The 12,402-nt window shown below is 37.6% G+C and overlaps 1 protein-coding gene across 6 annotated transcripts in view; it reads left to right on the forward strand.

Annotated features, from left to right (window-relative positions):
- The first annotated feature begins 332 nt into the window (after positions 1–332).
- Positions 333–12,402, forward strand: part of LOC124165262 (oocyte zinc finger protein XlCOF7.1-like) — a 30,051-nt gene continuing 17,981 nt past the window's right edge. For 3 of the 6 annotated variants that reach the window (XM_046542587.1, XM_046542592.1, XM_046542591.1), the window contains exons 1-3: positions 386–992; positions 1,075–1,235; positions 11,004–11,180. In XM_046542587.1, coding sequence (XP_046398543.1) covers positions 1,101–1,235; positions 11,004–11,180 — 312 coding nt within the window. In that variant the 5' untranslated portion in view covers positions 386–992; positions 1,075–1,100. The other 3 variants (XM_046542590.1, XM_046542588.1, XM_046542589.1) reach the window with 3 other exon arrangements.

Raw genomic sequence — 12,402 nt, forward strand, 5'->3', positions numbered from 1 at the left:
GCAATCAGCGTTACCAATGCTCTTCGCAGATGAGGCAGTATTTATTCGATTATTCAAAGTGATTTATTACATCCATTGATTGAGTCTTTTCGATCTTGATTCCTTTTGAGTCTTTTCGATCATGATTCCTTTTGAGTCTTTTCAATCATGACTCCTTTGAGTCTTTTCGATCATATAGTGATTGAATCTTGATTTGAGTCTTTTCGATCATAGTGATTGAATCTTGATTTGAGTCTTTTCGATCATAGTGATTGAATCAATTGATTGAATCACTTATGTGACTCGAGTCAAAATGATTGAATCACTAAAATGATCGACTTCGCCCATCACTAGCCAGCGCTGCTCCAACATATAGAAAGAAGACAAGCGTATATGTAAAGTGCGTTTCAGTGTGTTTTCAAATCGGAACTAAAAACTCTAACGCGTTATTTATTGCGTTTCACGTTTGTACTGAAGATCGTAGAGTTTATGTTTACAGTTTTTATACTAAAGATGTTCCAAAATAACTGTTAATATTTCATTCACGCGCTTATACACGTACTGAAATCTGCTTGCAATTTTGTACCAAAAAATTGCAGTTTCAGATCTGACAATGAGTAGACACCTACTCGCAAGATAAATTCAAAGTAATTGATATTACCTGGTTCATTAAGTTTTTCTGAGGTTTCGCGCGAAATTAAAGGTGAAGTAATTGTTAATTTTATAGTGCCCAGTAAAAAATTAATGCATCTTATGCAAGAGTATCATAACATAAAAGGCTCAAGTCCGTAGAGAAGTTGACATTCGTAAATTAAGGAATAGAATGTTGATTTCATTTCATAGAACTAATTAGAATCGAAATCTAAACGGGTGAACGAAAGTGAACGACAATTCAATGATGTGAGCAAGAACTCTAGAAGGTGTAAGGTTCTTCGGCGCTACCACGTGAATGCGTGTATTTAGTTTAAAGGAAATTGTATCCTAGTGATCCTGGTATATACTACCGTTGGGCCGTGAGGACTTGGTTCAAAATTCTGAGATAAAATTTGTCATTGTATGTATTTATTAAGCATTCCATATTTTTCAAAATTACAGGGGTAAATTGATGAAACTGTCACAGAATGGAATCTTTGCGGTCGTGCAATTTCTGCAGATTGTGTTTGTGCACCGGCAGAGATCTTATAGATGTTTTTGATCCAAGCAATCGTACAAGCACCACAGCAATTGATTTAATCCAGGAGTTTTTACAGTTTAAGGTAAGTGCCAAATAAGGTGTTAACGATAACGTTTTTATGAACTGAAACATCATCTAGATTGTTTCTCAAGATACCTACAGTTGGTAGTTCCGTGGGCATTGCCTCATATATTGGTCAATTGAATAATATTCGTTGATCGACTATCATTTTTAAATTGAGTATTTGATGCCGAGGAATACCATGCGTGTCCATGTTTTAGATTCTCCGTAATCCTTTCCACTATCCAGAGTGTTACCCCATATGCCAGTACTGCTGAAGTACTACGTGCTAAATGCTTCCCCTCCATGCTCTCCCTGCAGGTGGGTTGAAGACTTTGAAATTCTCCTATCAGGACATACGAATTGAAAAGCAAACACGAAGAATTGTCATCCAATAAAGCTTCTTTGAGGGCTATCAGCTGTAAGCACTGCCCCTAACCCTGAATCACACAGTTATTACATTTTCCATCTTTTTGAGGAATAGTATAAGCAATGGATTTTTAGGACTCAGGAAAAATATGTTTGTCAAAGTTATGATTTTTAGGATTACAGTAAACTGGATTTCACCATTCTATGTATTTCCCTTCATTTTTGCTGTCCATACGTAATGTTTACATCTCTCATTTTATTTAAAGGAGAATGTATATGGTAATCATGAAATTGATAATATAAAATGAAATTCCAAAAAACACATCCTTCACAAATATCATGGCTACAAATTGAATGTTTTTAGTTAAATGTTGTATGTTGAGATGATAAAAAATTCATTTACCTACATATGTTGAAATGTGGAGATGAAATGAATAATTTCTTGGGTCTATGAGCATGCATACTAGGCTATACACTTAAAGTGTGTTCATAAGTATGGCTAGTGAATTGAATTTTCCAAACGTTTTGGCCAATATTCCTGACTTTTTCACATACGAGGAAATTCAATGTATTATACAGATCAGCAGGCATACTGAATAATGACATGATTAGGTAATTAGTAGAAGTCCGTGAAAGTAATTTTATTTTTTGCTAAAATTCGTTTTAAAACTATGTATTGGGCCATTCCACCGTTACGTACGGGACATTTGTACTAATTTTTACAGCTTTAAAATATTATTTCTGCTCCTAATATTTTTTGTGTTTCATTGAAACAACTATAAATTGTTAGGTGTAGACCTAAGCTATTTTTCAAGCTACAGTTTTGGCTTTCGCATTTTGTTGCAACTGTTGCAAGAAAAAATAAGTGCCTGTTACGTACGGGACAAGCTGGGTCAACCACTTGTTTGGCTCATGTTATGAAAAATGATATTCCAGCTCAATTAGAATTTTCATAATGCTGTGCTATTTTTTTTCATATACCTTAAAAAGGATGCTTCAAGTAAATATGTTTAACATTATTAACAAAAATTTTTCAACTAAGTTACAATTTTTTTACCTTTTGTTACGTACGGGACAAGGGTGTTACGTACGGGACATTGTACACTTCAGGTTAAAAGTTATTGAAAACAGGCAGAGTTAACATGGTCAAAAACACATTTATCAGAAAAGGTTGTTAAGCCAATTACAATATAAGAAGATCATATGCTTATAAGCATTATTTTCTAGATCAATTATCTTGTATTTGCTTAGCTTAATTTTAATACAATTAAGGTATAAAAAAATTGTACAGCTACTTTAATCTTGTTACCATGGTATTATACAAAAAAAACAAGGAGAAAGATACTAGAGTTCATATTTTAAGATCTTTAAGGTTAAATTTTCCATCGTCTTTTTTTGTTCAACAATATAGGAGGAGAAATAGCTATAATCAACTCCGTCTCTCTATTGTATACAATACAATCGGGCAGCATTGGCATTTATAATGTTCTGGGGACTGGTGGGTACCATCAGGGGCACAGCTAGGAATTAAGGCTAGAGGAGGTTTTAGGGGCGACTAATAGTGGGGATCTGGGGGGTATGGAATACCTGCCAGGGCAAGCAGGAGGTACGGGGACCCTCCCCCATAAATTTTTTAAGATAAATGGTTCAAAATGGGGAGTTTTACAGCTTTCTGAGGGATATGTTATTAATCCTTACACTTTTCTATAAGTAATATTAATCCAATTAACTAATTTAGATTTGGGGGTGTTTATCCCCCAAACACCCCCCCCCCCTCGCTGCGCCACTGGGTACCATGACTGTAACTTACAGTTGCTTCTCTGAGACAATTTCTGTGATTTTGCCTCAAAATAAATTGCCATTATATTGCACTAGAACCCACTGACCTCTGAATTCTGTCTTCACTTCAACAAACAGGTCTAAATTCTTGAGTTGAGAAAAGTTGATATCTTTAAAATGTTTCTGTCCCGAAAAACTTTCATTCGTATTGCATATCACGTGAAAGCTAAGGATATCTGGTGCTGCTTGAACATTGTCAAGGCTTTACTTTGATGATGGTATCATTTATATAATCTTCTCCAGCATAATATGCCTTGAACAAACAAATATTGAACAACAATACAATGAAACTTGTCTTTGAACAAACTACTGAAGATTCTTATGCAAAATCCTTGGCAGATTGAATAGAGCATCATTTTCATCCTCACTACTCTTAACATTCAGTCAGTTCTCTAAAATTGCATTCAGGAGAACTGATGTGAGCTTGATATTTTAGCTTAAGTTTGCCTGCTTTTCACTGTCATTTTTTCCCTTTCATACTTTTTCTTTGTCGGTAATATTTTCTCTCCGCTTTTTTCTTAATTAATTTATCCTCTTACTTTTTTTTTAAGAACCCATCATGATCACTTGCATTTAGTTTACTACGCATTTTCTTTACTCTAGCAGCAGCAGTTGCCTAAGGTTTTTCCACCACCATTTAAATTCTGAAAAAGCATTAAATTTCTTATCTTCAAAGTTTCAGGCATTACTCAGTGGTGCTTATGTAAACTTACTTAAATAAAAATACTTCATGTAGTCCACATTGATTATTTTCTGACCTTGATTCCCTCGTAGTAATCAGTCACAAAAATAACATATGCTATAATCACTCACGCACTGAAACATGTATTACGTGTTGGCTAAAGGCGACTGTAAATTCTAGTATCACCAAACATCTAATCGAGAACAACTATCCCAGTGATTTCACATCTGAGATCTACCACACACTGAGACAAAAGAAATTAAGTCCCCACTTTTTGTCATGAAGAACCGGAGATTATTGAGGTAACAAAATCAAATGAAACGCAGGAATTAAACAGTCATGTTTTACCATTTCATTCACCTTACTTTTTCTAACCTTCTCTACCCGCCCTCTATGCACCTAAAATTTTACTTGTTCTTCTGTTTATTACAATGCATACTTTCAACCACAGCACCTACTCCTCTGCCACTTTGTCATTTCATGACATAAACGTAATACCTGGCCCTTCTATTAACCGATGCCAAACTCCCCAACCCTGAGTGCCCAGAGCTCAATTTTAAATTTAAATTACCGTAGGCCTAGACTTTTCTGGCCTAAATGTAAATAATGCTTCATTTTATGTTTTAGAATTAAATATTATCAAAATTTAGTAATGATATGACATAGTGAATTCATTTTTATGTATATTGCATATTATGTTGTGTAGTGTCCCGTACGTAACGTTACGTACGGGACAGAAAGAAATTGAACATTAGGGTATGTTTAAATTTAATTATTTTTTCACAACATCATAATCATTTAGTTTGACACAAAATCTGTTTAGAAAATTGTATTTTGAGTAGCTGTTTGTCAAGAAACTTAGTGAAAAAATAAATTTATCTATTTTATGTTACGTACGGGACAAAGAAACAATCTATTTTAAAACACTGTATTTTACCATTATATTATCGCAAAATTAATATAATTTAGTGATAGAAACTCTTATACTGTACTATATTTTGATATTATAATTACCAAGACAAATAAAAGTAGCATTTAGTCAAGCATTGATATGGCAACACAACCTATGAAAATGGCAATTTTTGAACAGCTGATGAAGAGACGACTTTGAACCTAGGTTACCTACATATTAAAACATATTTGACTAAAATTCTTAGTAAATACTCATAATATAACCGTATGAGAAGACAATCATGATATAATAAGTTAAATATAAAAAAATATTTTTATTTCCAAAAGTTACCTATTTTCATGGAATGGCCCTATTTCAGAGTTATAGAAAATCTTAGTAGTGTTATTATAATGTTACAATTTTTGCTCATTTCTGGGCATTTTATTATTTCTTGGCCCATGTTTTGTGAACACTTTTATTAAACATTTTGCACAGCATTTAATAAAAATTCAGTTGTGCGAGATTTCTGCCTAAACCAAATGAAGGAATTGGTTCAAGTTTGTTAATATCATAGGGTGAGGAAGGAAAGGGGTACCGTGAACTTTTCTCTTTAATAATTGTCCTTGAGGAAGACTATAACAAAAATTGATCAAAGGTTACTGAAATTTGTTTTTAATTTGATTGTATGAATTTAGACCAATGTGAAGAGAAAAATGCTTTTCAGTGGAGTCTGTCATTTCAAACAAAAGATTTCTTGGGTTAAATCTGCAAAACAAGCTAAAAACCGAAGTTAGACCATCATCAATGGAGCGATTCGACTTGTTTGAAGACATCCATAGAGGCCTATGGGTATTTGAAAGCACGGAGCCGTGTCTTGGATGAAAAGTTGGCTCATCTGAAAGCGTATTTCCACTCTTCTGCCGCGTTAATTTTCTTTCATCATTCATTAATTCAAAATATCAAATTCTTCATGAGACCAGATGTGTTATTGTAGATATTTCCGATAACTTTAGGATTGATAAATGTGAATCGAAGGGAGAGGCTGTTAAAAGTTAACGCCAAATTCCAGCGGAGTCATCACGGCAGTGCATGATGTTATGCGAATGCAATATGTTCATGACAAAACAAGACAATTGATATTTGAATCTTGATGAGAGTGAATGAACATCAGCAGCATTAAACAATGAAGGCTAAGGCTTTAATTGATTATGACTCATTACTTGTGATTTTTTTCTAATTCACGTAAAATTCGCGAAAAAAGCAAAATTTCGTTTTATTTATCGTTTTCAGGTCTCACTAATTTCATGGATCTCTAGTTATTAGCAGCCTTCTCTGAATAGAAATGTAGAAATATTTTAATTGAAATTAGATTTATGTAATAATAGAATTTTTTTTAACCGAGCCAGTTTTAATGTCATAATTATAGGTCAGCAATCCCAGGATAGGACTGTTACAGCCATCCACTCAACTTACCTATCTGCTTATCTTTTTGTAGATATGCATGTATCTTTTCATTTTCATCCCTGATTAAATCCCCCTCAGAACTCACTGGAGAATTTCCTTTTTCATTGTCTATCCTTGATGATAATGGGTAATTACACCATTTAGTGATATATAATAGCATTTTTCTTAAAGATAAAAATGCTGTGCAAAGAGGGCTTACATGTAATGTGCATGCAAACCTCAATGGTCTCTTGAGGATGATGCACATCATATGTAAGCATTGATACCTGATGGTTTTAAAGTGAATTTAGTGAAACTATGCTTACAAGGAGAGGTCGCCAAAGTGATGTTCGGGATCTGAATGACGATGTTATTTTCTGAAACTATATAGGTAAGGTAGAAAAAGTGTCACGGCTTTCTTCCACATAGGCCCGGGTTCGAGAGATATTCGCATGTAAAGATTCCGCGCACCATGACTTCCTTCGACTACTCTCCCTCGTACAGCAAGTGGCGTTAATAAAAACAATAACAATAGAATGGCGAAAAGACCTCTCACACACTATATCTTTTTATCGACTGGCCCTCGAGGAACTTATCCACCTCAACGTGAAACCAAACAATTTTTACCAACAAGTCCGTACATTAAAACAGACCATCTTCAAATTTGAAACCATCCGCTATGCCCCAAGCGAATGGCAAAAAGAAATAGATCCCGATATCTGGGGTCCTATTACAATTTCGGAACTAAAACGCAGTTTCGCATGCGACGGAAAAATTCCTTCAACAAATAATACAAAAAATGTTTTACAGGAGGCCACGACTCACTACGCGTCTATCTTCTCCCAATACTCTCCGTGGAGAGAGAGGAACTGCCCCCCCCTCCCCCCTCTCCCCCACCTTTCAGCTGATGAGCACGACGCGCTAGTCGAGAACATAGGTGAAGACGAGCTTGATGCCGTGTTGCCATCCCTCCATAAAGGCAAGGCTCCGGGCTCGGATGGCCTGCCCTACGAACTGTACATCGCTTATTGGGATGTGCTGAAACCCATTCTTGTACGCGTATTCAATCGTATCTTAAGCAATGGCTCACTGACTCCAAGTCAACGAGCTGGAGTGATCTCCATCTTACCAAAGAAAAATAGACTTACAACATTTGATGATTTTCGGCCGATTGCACTTTTAAACTCAGATTATAAAATTTTCGCTCATGTTTTTAGAATGAGACTATTCAATGTTTCCCCAAAGATTTTAGACAAATCCCAATATGCCGTTTCAAAATCCAAAAATATTCTTGATGCATCATTCCTAATCAGAAACATTATCCTCACCACCCCTCAGTCCCCAGACCCATTCTTCAGCATTTTAGCTATAGACTTCATTAAAGCCTTTGATCTCATACGCCCAGAATACATTTTTCAAATATTACATTCCATGAACTTCCCCACTAAATTCATAAAACATCTATCTATCCTCTACAAAGATACTAGCGCGTGCGTGAAGATCGGCGGAAGGATGTCGGACCCCTTTCCTGTCGCAAACTCCGTGCGGCAGGGGTGTCCGCTCTCGATGCTACTCTTTGCGTACGCGATGGATCCAGTCATCTGTGCCATGCGCGTAGCGGGCGTCGGCATGAATCTTTACGGCATGCGCCACACCGGTGTGCTGTATGCCGACGATCTTACTCTTTTCATCAGCAATCCTCAACACTTAAAAACTGCACATGATATCATCAAAACATTTGAACCAGTAGGCCTACGGACAAATCAAAAAAAGTCACAGATTCTTCTAATTAAAGGTAATTCCCTGGACACCAACAATCCTTGGCGCGTTGCCACCCCACCCGTAAATTCTGGTGGGACAAAAATCCACATATATCAATAGACCGGAGCTGGGGGGAGGTTATCCGGCATATGCGTGGGATGACAGCAAGACACGCTTCGGCGTCCCTCCCGCTGACAGTGCGAGTCCGCATACTCGAGCAACTTGTGCTACCCAAGCTGTGGTTTGTGGCACATGTGTGGCCCCTTCCCCCCAAATACAATGCAGAAATAATAAGGATCACAAATAGCTTCATTTGGCACTGGAAACCGATCAAAATAGCCCGACCCGTCCTATATCTACCACCCCTTAAAGGTGGCTTAAAACTAACAAACACACAGATAAAATCCAACATAATATACACTAAATTACAGACCAAGATACTATTAGACGCCACACCTCAGGAAAAACAATTAACTATAGCCGCAATAGACACTCACAATCATGCACTCCAAAGGGCCGCCAAGGAAACCAAAACAATCATCAGCCTAATGAGGGAGGGAGAACAGTTCCAGCCTAAAAAGATATATCTGAGGGCCATAGAGGAAAGCGCTCCTCCGACCATCAAGGCCAGTACACAGTCCCTTAAAAACTGGGCATCTGGCTGGAATAAATGGGGAGCCAGGCAACTAAGTGCCTCTTATGAAATCCTTCATGGAATAACGGCTACGCTAGAGAGGAAGTTTCAAATAGGAATTGTTAAAGACCCGAATTGCCCGAAATGTAAACGGCCGGACGATTTAATCCACCACATTTTAGGATGCACAGCAACATCTCCCCATTGGAAAAAAATCCAAAATATCTTCCAAATCTGGAACACTTTTGGTGGTGATGTCGTCCCGGACCAGCACTTACTTAGCCTAAATTTCCGCTTCTTCCCCTCCTTCAAGTCTAACATCATATCTTCCCTTGTTTCGAAATTTGTTGAACTGAGACTCTCAGGTGGTGCGGTGGGACCCGGTCTTATCGCATATACCCGCAAAATGGACTTCACTGGAGCCCCACCGACCCTGCAGCACTGGGTAATCAGAAAGCTGGAAGAGACGGCCGCTTAGAAGAAAAGGAAAAACAAGGGAAAATATATATATTTATAGAAAGAAATGTCACAAACTTCCCCCTTACTGTTTATCACTTCAATTTTACTTTATTTTTATTTATTTTTTGATTGTTTATAATAATATTTATTAAAGGTTACTCATTTCAATTCACTGCCAAAAGGGGGAATTACTGAAACATTGTAAGGAACAATATGTACCTGAGAACTACCTTGGAAAAAAAAAACTGGAAATAAAATGATTTGAAACTAGCCTAGTGGGTTAAGGCGCGAGGACGAGACAGTTGATGTATACGTTCGGGGTTCGAGTCCCAGTTGAGTCAAAATTTTAATATTAGTTTACGAATTTTAAATAGTACTCAGAATGGTTTCCATTTCCACCCGCGCTATGTCTTTGGCGGGTAAGATGTATCGCCAGAGTGAGGTGTTGGATTTAATTGCTCTACGCACCTCCTTCCTTTCCTGTGTCTCTCCGGTCCTAGAATACTGCAGCCAAATCTGGTCTACGGCCCCACCTTCTTTATGAAAGCTCCCAGAAAGCCCTTTGAATTTTTTCCTTTCTATTGTCCGCTACCGCCACTTGCCTTTTCGTAACTTCTCCCTCAATAAGATTAGATCCTCTCTTGGCATTGCTACTTTAGTTGATCGCCGTATCCTCAATGACCGGAGACTTTTCTTGAATATCATTAATTGCAAATACAGATCATCTGACCTTCTTTCTTTTTTCCGCTTCGCGTTCCTTCGTGCACGACGAGATCGAGTGGCCTATTTCATATTTTCACCCCCCGCCTTTCTGTCTCCAAACGTTCTTTTCTATTCAGACTTCCTCCTTCCATTAACTCCTATGCCGAATGCGTTCCAAATTTGATCCTTTTTTTCATACCTCTTACATCTTGCTCCATCACTATCGTAATTTGTCTATGTAAGAGGTATGAAAAAAAGGATCAAATTTGGAACGCATTCGGCATAGGAGTTAATGGAAGGAGGAAGTCTGAATAGAAAAGAACGTTTGGAGACAGAAAGGCGGGGGGTGAAAATATGAAATAGGCCACTCGATCTCGTCGTGCACGAAGGAACGCGAAGCGGAAAAAAGAAAGAAGGTCAGATGATCTGTATTTGCAATTAATGATATTCAAGAAAAGTCTCCGGTCATTGAGGATACGGCGATCAACTAAAGTAGCAATGCCAAGAGAGGATCTAATCTTATTGAGGGAGAAGTTACGAAAAGGCAAGTGGCGGTAGCGGACAATAGAAAGGAAAAAATTCAAAGGGCTTTCTGGGAGCTTTCATAAAGAAGGTGGGGCCGTAGACCAGATTTGGCTGCAGTATTCTAGGACCGGAGAGACACAGGAAAGGAAGGAGGTGCGTAGAGCAATTAAATCCAACACCTCACTCTGGCGATACATCTTACCCGCTACGCCACTTGCTGTACGAGGGAGAGTAGTCGAAGGAAGTCATGGTGCGCGGAATCTTTACATGCGAATATCTCTCGAACCCGGGCCTATGTGGAAGAAAGCCGTGACACTTTTTCTACCTTACCTATATTCTTTCAGGAAATAACATCGTCATTCAGATCCCGAACATCACTTTGGCGACCTCTCCTTGTTAGTATATTATAACTAGCATCCCACCTATTGTTTGTAAAGTTGTTTAAAATTTTCTCTCTAACCATACTCTTTCTCTCAATCTGAAGGTGATTAAGGAGAGTACACTGCAGTGGATGGTCTGCCAATCGTGCATGTGTTGTCTGCAAGAATTTCACCGCTTTAAAGCTCGGTGCATTCGAAGCAAGTTAGTTTTGAGTGGAATGCTTGGGCTGGAGGGAACATGTGCCATCTTTGCACCTTCCCCGAATCACCAGTTGAAAGAGGTATGAATTCATCACTATAGTATGCTTTGTTCTCTCTGTACTTCAATCTAAAGGTTGACTTGGATTGATGAAGCTGTCACTTGCCTCAAATTAAACCACAGGCACACGAAAATTTATGTTTACAAATTAAGTGAAGGAGAGCAAGTTACCTTACCTTTGCCATCCTACAATACAGATGACAAGCACCGCATTAATTGATAAACTCATCATTAACATGTATTGTCGGTATAGAGCTTAGTGTAATACATTCTAATGGAGTGGAAAGCCCAAGTGGATAGTCAAAGTAAATTGATTATCAATCCATAATCATTTTTTATCATTCATTCAAACAGGTATTAACTTTTAGGTGTTAATATATCCTGTAAATAGACCTTAAGATCCCTGGTCTGAGATTATCCTCATCCACTCCCCTCTCTTTCTGGCCTGTTCCTGCCATCATATAGATCTTCCACGTAAGCCTTACACCTACTCTGAACCTCATCTTGCACTGTTAGCATGCTTCCTCTTTGAGTCTTAATTGCTTATTTGGCTTGCCCTCTCTTGGCAATTGCCTTCAATAGCATGTTCTCATCATCTATGGACCAGCATGAATATGTGGTGCAAATTGTTTGTTCAGATTGAATTATTTTGGAAATTCCCTTTGACCTATGTAGTTCTAGCCTATGTAGTTGTAGCGTTTTTCTTTGTCAACATGTACAAAACATGCTTCCAAGGATGTCATAAATCACATTGTATGCTATGCTGGAAGACAATTACCAAAAGCAGCACAATTACCGTATAAGCACACGTAAGAGCCGCACATGTTTAAGAGACGCACTCCTATTTTTAGCATTGAAGATAAAGAAAAAACAATTTGCAGCATTTTTTTATCCTATCATGCGGTGTTGCAGACATATGCCTAGACTTGCGACAGTTATCAAAATTTCCTCTTTCAATAATAATAATTTACTTGGCATTTTTTCAGCAAAATTTAAACAATATGTATGGTGCTTAGATATATGTTGGTATTCACTTGTAGTCTTAACCTTATGATGCTTAGTAGGGATGGTTGGATTGGATACCTCGGATACAAATATGCATGGATAATGCCTTTCACCTTACACTCCGGATTCAAATTCATCGAAGAAATTTAATCTGAATCCGAAATTTTAAATCAATGCTTTCGTGGATGCAGCGCCCCTATAGAGGGAGTAGAAAGAGTTCAGATCCTCTCTTTGCATAT

Source organism: Ischnura elegans, chromosome 9, assembly GCF_921293095.1.
Source record: "Ischnura elegans chromosome 9, ioIscEleg1.1, whole genome shotgun sequence".
Taxonomy (NCBI): domain Eukaryota; kingdom Metazoa; phylum Arthropoda; class Insecta; order Odonata; family Coenagrionidae; genus Ischnura; species Ischnura elegans.